This window comes from Dama dama, chromosome 22, assembly GCF_033118175.1.
Source record: "Dama dama isolate Ldn47 chromosome 22, ASM3311817v1, whole genome shotgun sequence".
NCBI classification, from domain to species: domain Eukaryota; kingdom Metazoa; phylum Chordata; class Mammalia; order Artiodactyla; family Cervidae; genus Dama; species Dama dama.
In genome coordinates, this window is record NC_083702.1 from 45,754,390 (window position 1) to 45,772,602 (window position 18,213).

The following is an 18,213-nucleotide window of genomic DNA, read 5'->3' on the forward strand; positions in this document are numbered from 1 at the left end:
GATGGCTTCTTCTATACAGCAATGTGAATCAGCCACAGGTATACACATCTCCCCTCCCTTTTGAACCTCCCCTCCACCCCGTACCTCATCCCACTCCTCTAGGCTGTTACAGAGCACCAGGCTGAGCTCCCTGTGTTACGCAGCAGCCTCCCACTAGAGCTATTTTATGTGTGGTAAGGTATGTATTTCAATTCTGCTTTCTCAGTTTGTCCCACCCTGTCGTTTCCCTGCTCTGTTCACAGGTCTGTTCTCTATTCTCGCCTGCAAACAGGTTCATCGGTAACATTTTTCTAGATTCCATATATATGCATTAATAAATGGTGTTTGTTTTTCTGATGTACTTCACTCTGTATAACAGGCTTTAGGTTCATCATCTCAGTACAACTGACTCAAATTCGTTCCTTTTTATGGCTGAGTAATGTTTCACTGCATATATGTACCACAACTTCTTTATCCATCCATCTGTCAATGGGCATCGAGGTTGCTTCCATGTCCTGGCTATTGTAAATAGTGCTGCAATGAACATGGCCACCCCTCTTTATCACTGGATCCCGAGCACCGGGCATAGCACAGCACACAGCAATCGCTCACTGCATGTCTGTGGAATGAGCACACGGATCCAGACTTCACCAGCAGCTGGAGGCTTGCTGCTGATGGTGCCCTTACCTCAGTTTCCTGCAGGCGGTGTCCGATGAGGCTGAGGGACTCTCCCAACAGCTGGAGGTGGGCAGCCACATCAATGGGCTCTGTCTCAGGAGCTTTGGCTGGGGAGGCAGGTAACAGCATGGCGGCGGGTGGGGATTTCTTCTGGGGTGACAGTACTCCCATAGAAGCAGCTGAGAACGGAGAAGAAAGAGAGAGATAAGCTTGCCCACGGCCTTGAACCACGAAACTGTTCTTCCCGGTTTTCCCTTTTTATGAGCTCCACCAGGCATATGCTGAAACTGTAGACTGTGGGTCGGATCTGGCTAATAACTTACTTTGTATGTCCTGTAAGCTAAGAATGATTTTAGATTTTTAAATGGTCGTTGTAGAAGAAATAAAGAAAAATATGTGACAGAGAACGCATATGGATCTCAGACCTAAAATATGTTTTCTCTGGTCCTTTACAGAAAAGTTTGCTGACTTCTGACTTAACATTTTCTAAATGTTGGGGGCAACCTTTAATACCTGGTGTCTGGATATCAAGATCTGCTTCTGATATAGGCCACTCTCCCCATTTCTTAGTAAAGAAGCAAAGTCTCACAGAGCCGTGGGGAAGAGACTGAAAAGAGGAGAAGGACATGGTCATTACCTTTCACTTTCACGGAACCTTCAGAGCTGGATGCTTTTCTTTTCACAGTTGTAGCTTCTGCTTTGTTCTGTTTGTGTTGTAGATACTGAGCTTTCTGCTTCCAAACCTGCAATCAGATCAGGGCAAAAATAAATTGCAAAGGGCAAAAAACTGAAAGAGAAAGCAGTGGAAGAACAGAATGAAGAAAAGAAAGGGAGCAGAGGAGGGGAGCAGACAGAGGGTTAGTGTTTATTTTTAAGCTGGAGGGTCAGTGCACAGGCTTTGGGCAGTAGTTACAATAGCATCTCAGGAGGACGAGGCATGTCCTTCAGTGCTAATGGTAGGATGGCAGCATTCACTCTGCGATCACTCTGACTAAGGCTGGAATGTGGAATCACAGAGGAAACCTCTGGCTCACCCTTATGTCCATCTGGTTTAAATATTTCTTCTAACCTGTCGGCTGGTGACACCAATAGTAGGATAACAATGACACAAAAAACAGAAATTAAATATAATCTACCTGGGTGAAAACTACATGTCATGTCACCTAGATGACCGGTACCTTAAATAAAGCAAAATGGAAATTCTAATTCCTAGACCACCTTCATATCATCTAACTGGAAAGTGACTGTGAGTGATTCAGGTATGACTATCACTGTCTTATTAGTGTTTTGATAGGGCAGTATATTATTTGGTAATGGTTGATGGAGATGATGACCCAGAACCTATCTTCCTAGTAAACACTGTCCCCATGTTTTTATTATTTGCTGTGACTATGGACATCTTTCCTCAGTTCTCAGACCACAGCTGTAGTCGGGGGCTCTGACTTTAGATTCTCTTTTAACGAGTTATCATTGCCCAAAGTAGGTCATCTTTTGGCTCAAATGTAAGGTTGCTGAGAAAAAAAATTGGATGAGGTTAGAAGACAGCCTCCCTGCAGCTAAATCCTCACCTAGAGTGAACTGGCACCAACTTGTTCACTGCTCTCTAAGCCATTTTCCACCAATCTGTAATTTTTCTTTTTTTTCTATTTTCAGTGTTTGGAATTTCGGGCTTCCCCAGTGGCTCAGAGGTAAAAGAATCTGCCTGCCAATGCTGGAGACATGGGTTTGATTCTTGGGTCAGGAAGATCTCCTGGAGAAGGATATGGCAACCCACTCCAGTATTCCTGCCTGGGAAATCCCATGGACAGAACAGCCTGGTGGGCTACATACAGTCCCTGGGGTTGCAAGAGTCGGACATGACTGAACAACTAAACAACAACAAAGGAGGATTACACACTTTGGAAGGCACAGAGCAATGAAAAATGTGTCTGTAATAAAGTCTGCTTACCAGTTTGTCCTTCTCTGGCAACTGCTTCCACACCTCAGCCAGTTTTTTACTCAGTTCCCCAAAATCTGGCACAAAAGAGTAAAAAATCCAGGAAAACTCAATACAGTAAAGTTTTAACCATAAACAAAACAGAATGCCAATAAGAACAAAAACTAGGAAGAGGGTTTTGAAGATCAGATTTAAATAGCCCAAGATTCTTTCAGAAAACCAAACCAAACCCCACCACTTCCCTTGGGTCTTTTATAGAAGGAAGGAGCTGTTTGGGTCGCTATGAGACAGGCTCAAAATCTCACACATCTACTCTTTAAGGATTTATGCCTGAAGCATCGTATTGGTATCTTTTAATATGATCCCATGAAACATGGCTTATCTACTTAGGTTAAAGAAAAAATGTTACGTAGAATTTGATTAGAAATGTTAAGGTTTTTATCAAATTTCTGAGAGCTCAGAAACAAAGGAGAATTTCCCTAGAGCAGCTCAGAAGCAATCTTTCAGATGTGTGATACCGTGCTCCCCACACTGCAGAGCAAGCTCACACTTTATAAAGCACATCCGAGTCTTTTCTGATGCTTCATGTGTGCCTCACAACAGCCCTGGTGAGAGGGTTGAGAAGCTAGTCCACATGCTAGGCAGATGAGATTTGTAGATGTTATCTGACTTGTTCAAGGGCTGGGGTGTAGTGTTCTCACCTTACCAACTTCTGATATAGAGACAAATAATGAACAATGTAATATGTCATCTCACTCCAACTCCATACCCAAGAGGCAGTTTAAGGAAAAAGTCAACTGTAGAATCTTGGAAAGAAACAACTGTATGTTTACATACTGTGCTTTTGGACGGGGTGTACTAAGACAAAATCTAAAGTGACTTGTACAGTTGAGAGAAATGAGATTTGTGTCCTTTCCAGACCATGGGAAGAACTTTGCCTGCTGACTGGATTAACTGCCTTGCTTCAAAGATACAAATGGAAAGTAAGAACACTAAAAATGAGAAATGTTCTCACCTATGCCTGGATGGTCAGCCACAATGGTAACACGGTACTCCTTGCAGAACACTTGGTAGGCCGACATGTTCTTCTTTTTTGGCTAGTGCCACATAAAAATAGAGCAGGGTAAGACTTAATTAGAAGCCAAGTTGAACAACTTTGCATCTATGAGAACAAAACAGAAAAGTGACCTGCACTTTTTCCTCAAGGGTCCTAAATTGCTAACCAGCTTTCCTTAAACAGGATAATTAATTTTTAAACCATGTTACTTATGACTCAGAGATGAGTATCAGTTTTACTTTTAGAAGGTAAAAACCAGATGCTGAATTATTTTTAGATTTTTCAGGTTGTTGCAGCTACTTGGTAATTGTTTGTAAAGCTCTTCATTCGTCCTACCAATGTTACCTAATTCGTTTAGAATTAAGTACTAAGCAAATCTTTACCTCTCCTGGGGTATCTATTTTTCATCTTTGAAAATAAGAACCACATAACTTTCCTTTACTTTGGGGCTAGAAAAATCAAAAGCCAAATTTATGTTCATATTGTGCCTTTGGTTTTAACTTCTTTCTTTTGGTTCTGTGGCATGTGGGATCCTAGTTCTCCAACCAGGGATTGAACCTGCACCCCCTGCATTGGATGTGCAAAGTCTTAACTACTGGATCACCAGGGAAGTCCCTGGCTTTGATTTCTAATCTTAAAATTTTCTTGATCCTGCTTTGACTGTCACCGTAGTTTACTGTTATTTTATTATTCACATTCTTGTGATCCAAGGTGAAAAGTAAATAAATAACTGAGGACAATTCTTTGGTACTCAATGTAAGATGAACCTCTTTCATGTCAACAAAGTGCTTTGTACTACTTGAAGCATGTTTATGCTTCACTGAAATATGACAATTCCAAAAGCAACACAGGATTTTTGAGAAACAAGCTTTTAAAACCAACAAAGTATATATAAAACAGAAGTTATTATACATTACTATGCATTCCATTTTACAATTATCCATAAACTTGAAAGAAAAAAGTTTTCCTACCTGAAAAGGCACATTAGATAGGACCCGTCCAAACTCCTCACTTTGAGGATGAAGAAAAGGAAACTCAGAAAAATAGTGACTTGTCTGGGTCCCACAGCTATGCTGGTTGTAACACCAGAATGGCTACAACCCAGGCACCTGACCTTTAGGTGTACTCACTGTGGGTCAAGGAAAAAAATACATTGCTTCCTTATAGAAAAAGTTACTATTTCAGAATAAAAGATTATCCCTTTATAACTTTTATCTAATACACTGAGATGTTTTCAGTGTGGCTTTCCTTACAACCTCATTTGTAAGTATCAAAGTGCAATGATTGGTCCTCCACCTCCTTCCAAGATAGTCCTTTCTGGTCCTGCAAGTTATTATAATGACATGAATGTTTGGTGCTTTAAAAGCTACTGGGGAAAAAAAAAATATACAGAAAAAAAAAAAAAAGCTGCTGGAAACTTTTGTTTGCCTCAAGAGTCAGATTTTACAACCAAAACTAAACAATAAACAACACAGTCCCTGTCTCATGACTTCAGAGCTGCACCTTGTTTAAACTGAAGTCTAATCATGCACTTTGTTCACCTGACTTAATTTTTAATGTTGTTTTCATAAAACCACTATCCTCAAAGGCCAAAGGCTAGCCAATACTTTTGCTGTTGTTCACTTGCTCAGTTGTGTCCAACTCTTTGTGACCCTATGGACTGCAGCATGTCAGGCTTCATTATCTCCTGGAGTGTGCTCAAACTCAAGTCCATTGAGTCGATGATGCCATCCAACTGTCTCATCCTCTGTCACCCCCTTCTCTTCCTGCCCTCAATCTTTCCCAGCATCAGGGTCTTTTTCAATGAGTCAGCTCTTTGCATCAAGTGGCCAAACCACTGAAGCTTCAGCTTCAGCATTAATCCTTTCAATGAATATTTAGGGTTGATTTCCTTTAGGATTGATTGGTTTGATCTCCTCACTGTCCTAGGGACTCTCAAGAGTCTTCTCTGGCATCATGGTTTGAAAGCATCAATTCTTCAGAGTTCAGCCTTCTTTATGGTCCAATTCTCACATAAATATATGATTACTAGAAAAACCATAGCTCCAACTATATGGGTCTATGTTGGCAAAGTGATGTCTCTGCTTTTTAATATGCTGTCTAGGTTTATCATAGCCAACACTTAAGACAATAAAAATAGCTGTGTGACAGCTCTGACTTGAATTCCCAAAGGAATTCTGAAACCATTTTTGAAGAATGGAAACAACCTTGAGACATCTCCCAAAGTACCTGCTTTGAATGAGATAGCACTTCTTTAGCTATAAAAATTATGGCATGTTTGTTATAAATTTACCTTCCAAAATTTCAGACCAGTCTTTTAAAAATAGCTTATTCATAGGACTGACATTTGGCCATATTATAAAACTTGTAAGGAGATTTAACAATGTTTCCTTAGACAAGTTATAAGACTGTGAAAGGTCTTATTGCCCTCTATTTCACAAGGCTATCTACAGCTATAACATAAAACTAAAATTACTTTTATAGAGTGAATCACAACTCTTACTCAATACATTAGATCCCAATCCTGAAGAAAGGAGTTCCTCTCATAGCTCTCATAAGGGCTTTATTCAATTGTGTAGAAAATAAAGCTGCATTTTTTGAGTACCTGTACTGGGTATGCTGCTGCTGCTGCTGCTAGGTTGCTTCAGTCCTGTCCGACTCTGTGCGACCCCATAGACGGCAGCCCACCAGGCTCCTCTGTCCCTGGGATTCTCCAGGCAAGAACACTGGAGTGGGTTGCCATTTCCTTCTCCAATGCATGAAAGTGAAAAGTGAAAGTGAGGTCACTCAGTCGTGCCTGACTCTTAGCGACCCCATTGATTGCAGCCCACCAGGCTCCTCCGTCCATGGGCGTTTCCAGGCAAGAGTACTGGAGTGGGGTGCCACTGCCTTCTCCGGTACTGGGTATAGTGAGTAGTTAAAAAGGATGAGCTTTTCGGGGCTGGTGCACTGGGAAGACCCAGAGGGATCAGGTGGAGAGGGAGGTGGGTGGGGGGATCGGGATGGGGAATACATGTAAACCCATGGTTGATTCATGTCAATGTAAGGCAAAAACCACTACAATATTGTAAAGTAGTTAGCCTCCAACTAATAAAAATAAACGGAAAAAAAAATCCCAGAAATCCATTTGGATAAAAAACCACGGGAAAGATTATAAATAAATTCAGAGGTGCTGAATTAAAAAGAAAAAAAAAAGATGAGCTTTTGAAGCCCAGATCTTATTCTCAGGCAGTCAAGTAGCATAAAATGGTGGAAAACTTTTGAAACATAGAGTTCGAAGGCCCACCATCTTTTCTCAGCTTCAGCTTATACTAACGATTTGATCCCCAATAAAACACAGAAGTGGATAGCTCTTCTGACATGTGATATTATAAGTATTTCAGTGGCAAAGAAGGAAAAGCAGAGACTAACAAGGAGGAGACTGCAAAGGAAACAAAGTAACCCATCAAAGTACTCTATCATTCATTTCTTAATATTTACTGAGCATCCACTATACGCTAGACATTGGGAATACAGCCAAGAACCAGACACAGAATCTAACAGAGGAGACAGATAAATGTGTCATCATAATACAATGTGACATTATAAGGGAAGTACTGGCTGCTACAAGAATATGCAATAGGACTGCCTCACCAATCAGGGAGTTGAAGAAGGTCCTCCTTTCTGGAGGAAAGGACATTTAACCTCGACCCTAAAGCTGGGTAGAATTAGCCAGGTGAAGAGTGGTACAAGTGTTCTAGGTTCTCAGCATGGTGACACTCATCAGAGAGGGAGGTAGGAGATGATGTCAGAGAAGCAGGGAGTACTCAGAGATGGATGCCATGTAAACTGTATTGAAGAGTAAGGGTTCTATCTGAAAGAGGCAATTATTTCAAGCAGGAAGTCACAAGGTCAGATTGCACTTTATGACCATGGAGAATGGACTGGAGAAGAGCAAGAGGGGAGGCAGGGAGTCCTGTGGAGGTGAGACAGCTGCTGCAAGAGCACCCAGGAGGGATGGATGAAGGCCCATGGCCAAGACAGTGGGGTTGGAGAGAAGCAGGTCAATTGAAAGGGAGGGAAAAGTTAACAGGATTTATCAGACACAATGTGGCCAAACAGAAAGACCCTAGGCTTTGGGGGCTGACAGAGCTAGGATGGAATCCTGACAGTACTAGTTGTACAAACTGCTTCATTTCCCTGAACTTTAGTTTCCCTGTAAGTAAAGCCTGGATGATACCACTGAGCTTGGATAATACTGTTTCCAGAGGTGGGAATTCATCAGCGTTTGGCACTTCAGGAGGTACTCAGTCATGTTACCTCTGTGGTAGGCAGGATCCTAAGATGGCACCCAAGATTTCTGCCCCTCTCGTGGACACGCCTTGTAAAACGCCCTCCCTTGACTGTGGACAGGACCGGTGAATACCAGAGGGTGTCACTCCCATGGATTGTATTATGTTATACGGCAAAAGGGGACTTTTTTTGATATTAATTAAGGTTCCTAAGAACCCGTTCAGATGTAATTAAGGTTCCTAAGCAAACTGAATCTGAGTGAATCAAAGAGAGATTATCCTGAGGGGGCCTGATGTTATCCAGTTCAGTTCAGTTCAGTTGCTCAGTCGTGTCCGACTCTTTGCGACCCCAAGGTGTTATCTGGTGAGACCTTAAAAGAGGTGAGACCCAACAGGAGACACTCCTCTGCTGGCCCTGAGCTTGGAGACAAGTTGCCATTAGTTCTACCACTGACAGGAACTGAACGCGGCCAACAGCCTGGCAGAGGACCTCTAGCCTCAGCTGAGAGCCCAGTTCTAGCCAACACGTGGATTTAGTCTTGTGAGGAATGAAGCAGATGGCTGAGAGGAGCCCTGGCTGGACTTCTGATCTGTAGCATGGTGAGGTGATATTAACGAATGGATACTGTAGTAATTTGCTATGCCATAATAGAAAAGTTAATTTCTATTTCCTCTATTTTTTTTTTTTTAACAATAGAGGTTATAGTATCCAAAAAGCCAGTTTGAGTTTTCTTAAAAATAGAAATTCTGGTGAAGGGGGGATAGGGTGAATCCATCTGACTTAAATCAGACAAAGAAAACAGCGGCAAGGCCTTTAAACATTTCATTTAAATAGTAAAGGTCTTAGTTTTAGTATTCTTCTGATGAAGCCAGTCCTGTTCAGAGATGCTACTGGAGTGAGTTCTGGGTGCTGTATCTCCTTTATTAATTGAGTGGCAGCCTCATATCCCCAGACACGCTAAGTGTTCCAGTCCTTTCAAATCTCCCTTTATTGGGCTTAAGGTAAAATGAAGTGGCATTACAGAGAAGATGTGAGTTCACAGTTCTATATTTGGCCATGAGAGAGAGAGGGAGCTATGGACTGATTAGTCTGGGTGATTCTGTTCTGAGAACCCAGTCCTTGGAGCGAGTTGACAGAAAGCATAAACCTGCTCTCCTCAGACAGCTCCTGTATGTCTCCCTCAGTGTGTGCGCCTCGATACTCAAGGGTGAGTCTGATGTTGGAGCTGACATAATTTAAAAAATAAAATTATGGCTTCTCAATATACATCAATGACTTCATCTGGTGAAGAATGGGCTGACATTCTGCTGGACTGAGCGTCTACTGGCCTTCAGCTTTCCTGGATTTTCAAGGGAAACTCTTAACAATTTTCACCTTATATGCTGACCTTAGAACCTAACCTTTGTGTTATAAGATGCAACTCCGGCCTAAGGATCCAAAGTTTGGAATTCAAATTGAGGGTCAAATTTTTTTCCAGGGCATAGCCATTTTTTTCTAAATTAACCATTAGAAATAACACAAATAATGGATGATCTCTAGACAGACAAAACATTTCCATATGATTCTAAACACAGGCCAGTAATTTCACCCAAGAAATGTTTTCTGCTGCGTAGCACAGTGTGTTAGAATCCTAGTTCCCCATCAGAGATGGAACCTGAGACCCCTGCACCGAAGCTCAGTCTTAACCCCTGGATCCCCAGGTAAACCCACACCCTGGACTTCTTATTTTTACAGTAGAAATAGGATTTTAATATATTCAAGTCTAGCATTTGCTATTTACAATAAATCACCACCCCTCCCCCACCCCCAAACTGGTAATGGAGAAGGAAATGGCAATCGATTCCAGAGTTCTTACCTGGGAAATCCCATGGATAGAGGAGCCTGGTGGGCTACAGTCCATGGGGTCTCAAAGAGTCAGAAATGACTTAGCAACTAAGTAACAAACCGGTAAACCTTTTTTCCCCCACTTATTATACAAATATTCAATCCTTCTCCCTACCCCCAAACTCTTGTGACTCATAGTGGTTACATCTGGAATAACTGTGGGCTCTCCTTTAACAAAATGTTAATACTTCGAAAACTTGGATACTTTATTACTAGTAGCAAATAACTACAACAAATCCACTTAAGCATGACTCAGGAGGTTGTAATTTTACAGCCAGACCTCCTTTTAAATGTCTGAAGACATGTGTCACAATATCAAGACCTTCCAAGAGCAACTTCTTCATGTGTTGTATAAAGCATTCATGCTGAACTCCTTTAGAGCACAGAACTCTTTGTGAAAGTCTGATAAAAACTGCTCTTTGAGCCCATCTAGGACTCTAGTTTAAGAACCTGTTTTTAAAGGGTAAAATATCTGGGGGTTAAGGCAAAACAGGCTCCGTCGGTAAAGAATCCATCTGCAATTCGGGAGACTGGGTTTGATCCCTGGGTTGGAAAGATCCCCTGGAAGAGGCGTGGCAACCCACTCCAGTATTCTTGCCTGGAGAATCCCCATGGACAGAGGAACACGGCAAAACATAATTTTTGAGTCTTCTAAATAAACTGGGCTTTCTTCTGCTGATGACGGAAACCAATCTCTTCACTGATGTTAGTACTGTGCAGGAGAGGAGACACAGTTACCAATGCTTTACCGGGGGAACTCTTCTACCACTCACAACAAGCCTACAAGGTAGGCGTCATCATTCCTGCCATTTTAAGATGAGAACCTGAGGCATTTACCCAGGAACTGGCAGGGCCACCATCTGATGCTCCTCTGGACTAACCTCACTGAGATCTCTAAACCTGTACTGGTCAAGGGAAAGGGTGCTGGAGCAGCCAAGTTCTCACACCAAAGCTTCTGTTCTAACCCTCTGAACGGGAATCCAATTCTGCTCTCTCTCGTATTACATCACTGAGTAGAATTTAAACATTCTTTCTGTGTCCTGTCATCAGAAAAACTTGGGGTCAAACCCTTGTACTGCCACTAAATAGGTATGCATCCGGGGGCAGGTTATTTCACTTTTTTGAGCTCCTTTCTGTGAAATGGACATGAAAATACCTACAACTCATTGGGCTCTTATGGAAATTCATCAGTACACCATAGGTAAGAAAACTCAGTGCAGTTCTTATAACATAAGAGCAACTCCATAGCAAAGTTCTTATTACCATTGTAATTTACTAATGCCTGCTTCCTGCCTTCCACATTGTTTCTTTTACCTTTTGGCTGGCTGGACTTCCTGTGGTTCTCTGAACACCCTACCACCTGTTGTGCCTTCACACGCATTCTCCACTCCTTGCCTGGAATGCCCACTCCTTTCCATCCGACAATTCCTATTTGGCCTGAAGATTTGGTTTGGGTGCTGCCTCCCTCCGAAAGCTTCCTGGTCACCCCCAGGCTCTCCTCGGCACTCGGCACTCATCTCTGCTGAGGTTCAACCCACTGGGTAGTTTCCAAGCCCTTTTACTACATCGAGAGCTCTTTGAGAGCTGACACTGTATCTGATCAGGGCCTGGCACAATGTAAGTGCAGAATAAATATGTACTTTATGCATAAACAAGTGCCAGAATTGTGTGTGAAAAGCACATTCATTTGTATTCCCTCATCTGCTTCTACGTGAAGCAGGCTGGGTGCTTGTTCGTTAAGACTGTGAAGAAAAGAATAGGGCCAGAGTGGCCTCTTGACGAATCTCCAGCTGATGTTCCCCCTTCCCCAGCGCCCATGAAGTGTTCCAAGGATCTGTTGTAAACTTGTTCTGTAACATTTGCTTTTGCTCCTTAGGGACCCTGTTTTCTTTCTGCTTCTTAACTGCTTTCCAAATAGATGCTAGTTGCAGAGGTAGCTTCCTAAAAGGTGGGTGTTAATATGAAAAAACAAAACAGAAACAAAACCATAAAAGCAGCACCCCCTTGCTTATTCTAATTTGTGAAATGAGTGGATGAAAAAAAAGTTTTGAAAACATGTTTTCAAGTATATTTTATGCTTCCAAGGAACCTGGGATGAAAACAACAGTTGCTGTAACAGCAGCTCTTGATTGAGCGACACCCTGTGCCAAGCATGTTACTCGTTTACCTGATTTACTCTAAGTAGCCCCATTTCACAAGTGAGTAGGGAAGTGAGGAAGCCATCTCCAGAGAACAAGTTGAGTAAGTAGCAACTAGAACAAGAACTCCCTGGAGTAGGAAATGGCAACCCGATCTGGTATGCTTGCCTGGGAAATGCCATGGACAGAGGAGCCTGGCAGGCCACAGTCCATGGAGCCGCAAAGACTTGGACGTGACTGAATGACTGAGCACAAGCAAGAACATGAACCGAAGTTGACTGAACTCAAGTCCAAGCTTTCAGCCACTTTATTACAACATCTGTCTGTCTCCATAGGGCCGATCTCAGACACCAGCACACTGTATCAGTCCCAGTTACCCTAGGACCTACAATTTAGCTTTGTTGAAGGCTTACTGTGGCACTGGGTAATCATCTTAAGTATCAGAAAGGCATGCACTATAGTGGAAAGAGTACAACATTAGGGTTAAAGAAACCTCTATTAAAACTCTGGCTCCAAAAAAAAAAAAAAAAAAAAAAAAAAAAACTCTGGCTCCACGCCTTGTCTTCTCAGCTTCCTCCTCTGTGAAAGGGAGCTAACCATACCTATCAGTCAAGACCCTTCTGTGTGCAAAAGGGCCTCAGAGAGCCTGGCACATGGCAGGCCCTCAGAGATGGTGCCTCCTCACTGGTACCACTTCTGGCTATTGTGACTCCTTTATGTAATACCATGACAAGACAAGTCTAGTTATCTCTCAGAATTTAGTTTATTCGTAGATCAATAGCAATGTCTGAGTGTGCCAGGCACTAGGCCAGCCTTCGTTTGCTTAGAGGAAATGAAAACACTCTGGAAACATAGAGATGAGTGAAGACATGCCTTTGAAGTGGCAATGTCACAGATCTTATTTCAAGTGGTAGTGAATGGGGTTTTCCTGATTTAGTAAAACCAAAAGTAAGGTATCTTTGGACTTCCCTGGTGGTCCTGTGGTTCAGAATCCTCCTTCCCGTGCAGGTGCCATGGGTTTGATCCCTGGTCGGGGAAGATTCCACATGCTTCAGCGCAACTAAGCCCAGGTACCTCAACTACTGAACCCACAAGCTGCCACTGCTGAAACCTGAGTGCCCAGAGCCCGTGCTTGGAAACAAGACAAGCCACCGCAATGAGAAGCCCGAGCACCGCAACTAGAGAGCCCCCACTTGCCGCAACTAGAGGAAGCCTGCACAAAACAATGAAGACCCAGCACAGCCACACACACAGCAAAGTGTCTTGGAAATGTTCCCATATCCTGCTCCTCCAGTATAAACCCAAAGACCCCCACTCCAACAGCATGATCTTAAAGGGGAAATGATGCTTCAAGGTACCACCTCACGATTTCTCTATTCCTCCTGGAAAGCAGGATTCAGTCACAAAGAAACAAGAGGCGAATAAAAAAGCGAAAAACCTCCTCCAAGATAAAACTCCACTCTGAAAGTGTCTCCATGAGGAAGACAGTCCACTCTCCCTTCTTCGTACCGACAGTCATGGTTCTTTAGGAAGAGCTCCCCCCACGTCACTTCTCCTTCCCGTGTGAACTCTGCCAACCTGGCTTCCACTCTCCCCATCACACCTGAACTTCTGTCTCCACGAGGCCCTCTCTGGTCTCTCCTCCAGCACCCACGGCCTCTTCCCTCCAGGGCCTTCATGTCTGTTGCATGATTCTGCTTTGGGCTCAATGACCTCTCATCCACTCACACGTCTCATTTACTGCCCACGAACACCCAACCCCTAACCTCAGTCTCAGGTGGTCCATCAAACTCAAAGGCCTCACTTTCCTAGTGCTCCCTGGAAAACCTACTAAGATGACGACTTGTCACTGATGACTTGTCAGTGACAACGGACAAGTATCGAATGCTCTTTGGCTAATGTGCCTAACACTGTGCAGTCAAGGGTTTCCAAACCTTGTTGGGTCACGGTGCCTGTGCAGGTCTTCAGGTAGTGTGTGTATATATATATATATATATATATATATATATATATATATATATATATATATATATATATATATGTATGTATATATAAAATATATATATATTTTAATTTCCTTGTTTAAAAAACATATTTACTTTTTTAGCTTTATGGCATGTGGGATCTCAGTTCCCCAACCTGCCTCCGACAGTACAAACCAGTGTCTTAAACACTGGACCACCAGCGAGCATATGGTTTTTATCACAGCAATCACTGAAAACCTAGCTTTGAAAAGATATGGCATTACGGAAAGGAATGGAGTATAAAAAGATGTTGAAATTGAGAATTACTTCATTCCAGTAGCTCAGAAGGTACTTGACAGATGGCAAGTATGGCTGTTTCTCCTGAAATTTTAATGTTGAAAAAAATCCCATGATACCCCTGTGAGTTTGTTGTTGGTGCCCCAGAGGGCCTTGGCACACAGAGGCCCTGAACACCTTTCCATGTATCGCCTCAATGAGCCCTTTAACGACCCTACCACGTCGGCCTATCCTCACCCCCAGCTTGTGGGTGGAGGGGTCATGCAGCGGGTCCCGCACTGCACAGCTTCTAAGCGGCAGAGCCAGGAGCGGAGCCCAGGGGCTGGCACCACTGAGCTCTGCTGCACCTCTAGATTCTTATGTCTTGGAATCTACACCTAACGTTTCTTCTTCCATATCAGACACTCTCTTGCCTCTCCACGTTTACTGCTGTCCTGGTCACAGAACCTAGGGTAGAAAGGGCACACAAGAGGCCTACCACCCTTCCACAGTGAGCTCCTCATGTGTGTTTTCTGCAGGCCAAGGGAAAGCTGTTCCTGAAGCCTTACTTTCTATCTTGAGGTGAATATTCAGATAGTTCTATTTTTTTTGGCTACACTGAGTAGCATGCAGGATCTCAGTTCTTCAACCAGGGATCAAACCTATGGACCCTGCGGTGGAGGTGCTGAGTCCTAACCACTGTACCACTGGGAAAGTCCCTCAGAGAGGCTTTCATTACTGACCTCTGACTACAGTAACTTCCTGGGTGATCTGCCTCAAGTCTCTCCTCGGTCTAAGCCACCAGGTATAGCTTCATCATTTTATTATTAAATTATCACTTACCGCATATTTAAACCTTGCTCAGAATCCAAAGTGCCATGGCCAAATCCCTCACTTTGGCATTGGAGATTCTTTACCATTTGTTTACAACCTACATTTTTGATGCTGTTTTCACCCACATATTCATTCATTTGACATGCGTCACAAAATGCCTACCAATGACATCAACAGGTTGAAAGCAATCACAGTAGGTGGCTAAAAGAGTCCCTAAGGAGCTAAGACATCCTCAAGGAGCTTACCATCTTCAATAGGGGGAATGGATCCACACAAAGACAAATCCAATATAGAGAAGAAAGTAAGTGCAGTAACTGCCCCTGGCAAAAGTGCTCTGGGGCTTCATCAGTTACTCATAACTGGAGCGTCAGGATATCTCAGAGGAGGTGGCATCTGATTGGGTCTTGAAGGGGAAGCAGAGCTTCATTATGTGAAGGAGAAAAAACAAGGGGAAGAAGGTCACTGCAAAATACAATCCAAGGAGTGGAGGTCAGACTGGGAGGAGCAAGTCTGGTTTCTGCACAGTTGCATGCAAATCAGACTACTAGCAGGTAAAGCTGAAAAGGGAGGTTTCAGGCTAAATCACCATTATGAATGCTTGGACAAGGGTTTGGACTTTGATATTTATTCATTCAACAAGCATTCATTGATTTTTGACAACGGGCCAGACTGCAGAGTATGTATTAGGGACAGAGTGGACAGCAAGACAGACATGATCTCGGTCCCCTTGGAGCTTATGGTTTAACATGAAGACAGTAAAAATTCACTGAGGATGTTGAGCGGACAACTGTCATCATCAAGTGATGCTTAAGTTCATTCTGACATCAGTGTAAGACTAATTAACTGCATGGGGAAAGACATGGAAAGAGGGCTATTTATTACATTAAGTACTGAGAGAGATGAGGCAGTGGTGATAGAGGGCATAAAAGTGTGGAAGTTATTAAAGAAGAAGAATATCAGGCTCAATCCTTAAGTGGAGGGAAATGTAAAAGTGAACTATAAGGTTGGAAAAAAACATCAGAAAAAGGGGGACTGACTGAGAAGGGGTACGAGAAATACCTCTGAGTATCTGTGACGAGGGTAGTACCTGTATCATGATAGAGGTTTGGTCACATAGGTGTGTGAACATATCAACACTCATCAGATGGTATACTTAACATTTGTGCATTTTTACCATATGTGAATTTTACCTAATAAAAACCCAGAAGACAAATATTGAGTTTAAGTTAATGATATGCAAACTCAAGTGTCTAAGGGTGAAGTGTATGATACCTACAACTTGTTTTAAGATACATTAACAAAGATAGATAAACAGATGGATGATGAAGCAAATGGCAAAATACTAACTACAGAATCTGAATGGGTGGCATATGGTGTTCACTGTACAATTCTTTAATACTTTTAGCTTGAAAAATTTCATAATAGAGTACTGAGAAAATAATAAGCATATAGATTTGAGTCTGGGTTGACTGGTAGGACATGAGGATTATAGGAGGAGATGGAGAGGGAGAGGAGGCAGGTTTAGGGGTCTGGTGATGAGCTCCATGAGTGACACATGGTCTGAGGCAGCCAACGCGTTCAGGTAGAAATATTATCAGACAATTGGAAAGACAGGACCAGAGTTCAGCTCTTTTGCTGTCCTGCTCCCTAAACATCTCTCTGCCTCCATGTGTTCCCTTCCACTGATAACCTTTTTCTCCTTTAAGCTTTCTGTGACCATCTTGCCTTCCTCACATTTACTAGGAGATTAATTAATGGCATCACTATGTATCACTAGAGTGGAAATTCTTGGAATAAACAGTATCTTACAGAGGAAATGCACTACTTCATGAAATAATTTTGGAATAAACAATGAATAAAACCTGCCCTGGAATTTGACTGTCCAGTTCTTGATGATCCTTAGATCAGAAGGTACAGTTTTTTCCTTTCTGATCTGTACATTTTCTTAAACGGCAATCTTACTAGTGGGGAAAATAACTTGTGCCTCAATTATAGGCCGAAATGAAACCACCAATCCCATATTCTTAATATAGTTGATTTTCTCTTTCTTAGTTGCTTTTCTTTTCTGAGTTTACCTGACATTTAACTTTGCAGGGGAAAGGAAGAAAATGGTTGCCCTTGGGTGGTAAAAACTGTGATTGATCTTTTTCTACTATTCTGAATTTCTAAGTTTCTAGACAAATAACATGCTACTTTGATAACTGGGGGGGGGGGGGGGGGGGGGAGTTTATCTTTTAAAGGACACAGCCATCAGCCCCCACAGTACAACTGCTAGAAAATTTCTTGAGTTGTGAGACAGAAATCAAACCAGGGAGGCTGATTTCTATTCCTCTCTTCTCAGTAAATGGTGAGCTTCCTGAGATCAAGAGCTATAGGCCCCCTGCTCCTCTTCCCACCTCTTAATTCGTATGGCAGCACTGGTCTTGGCACACAGAAAGCACTCACACGGTGAGAGCACGCATCTTTGACACTAAAAGGAACACCACACCACAGCCAGTAACAGTCAGGGGAAGCCATTACCTCATTTTGTCATTCTAATTTTAAAAATCTGTTTTTCAAGATGAATTCACAGAATGAATACCTTTTCATCTCTCTCAACTGCCTTAGGCAGACTGCTGCTGCTGCTGCTGCTAAGTCACTTCAGTCGTGTCCGACTCTGTGCGACCCCATAGACGGCAGCCCACCAGGCTCCCCCGTCCTTGGGATTCTCCAGGCAAGAACACTGGAGTAGGTTGCCATTTCCTTCTCCAATGCAGGAAAGTGAAAAGTGAAAGTGAAGTCGCTCAGTCATGTCCGACTCTTCGCGATCCCATGGACTGCAGCCTACCAGGCTCCTCTGTCCATGGGATTTTCCAGGCAAGAGTACTGGAGTGGGTTGCCATTGCCTTCTCCCTAGGCAGACTGCACTGCTGAGTAAAAGAAATTGGGTTTGGCTCCTTCTATGAATTCCAAGGGCCAGTCAGAAAAAACCTCGGTATTTCTAAACCCATGCTTGGCACAGTGGGAGAACAACTCTTTCAAGAAAACCCATGAATAATTAAGATGGCTCCTATTTTTGTACCACTGGTACTATTTTATGAGTGAACGTGTTAGTTACTCAGTCGTGTCCGACTCTTTGCAAACCAGGGAATGTAGCCTGTCAGGCTTCTCTGTCTGTGGGATTTCCAGGCCAAGAATACTGGAGTGGGTAGCCAT

At 42.9% G+C, this 18,213-nt stretch overlaps 1 protein-coding gene across 4 annotated transcripts in view; it reads right to left on the bottom strand.

Annotated features, from left to right (window-relative positions):
• HMGXB4 (HMG-box containing 4) overlaps positions 1 to 18,213 on the bottom strand; it is a 34,018-nt gene that overhangs the window by 7,572 nt on the left and 8,233 nt on the right. For all 4 annotated transcript variants that reach the window (XR_009689795.1, XM_061125409.1, XM_061125410.1 and 1 more), the window contains 4 exons: positions 3,609 to 3,690; positions 2,606 to 2,670; positions 1,295 to 1,400; positions 667 to 836 (listed from right to left, as the gene is read on the bottom strand). Coding sequence is in view for 3 of the 4 variants with exons in the window: in XM_061125409.1 (XP_060981392.1) it covers positions 667 to 836; positions 1,295 to 1,400; positions 2,606 to 2,670; positions 3,609 to 3,690 (423 nt within the window). In the remaining variant the exon portion in view is untranslated. The remainder of the gene's footprint in view (positions 1 to 666; positions 837 to 1,294; positions 1,401 to 2,605; positions 2,671 to 3,608; positions 3,691 to 18,213) is intronic.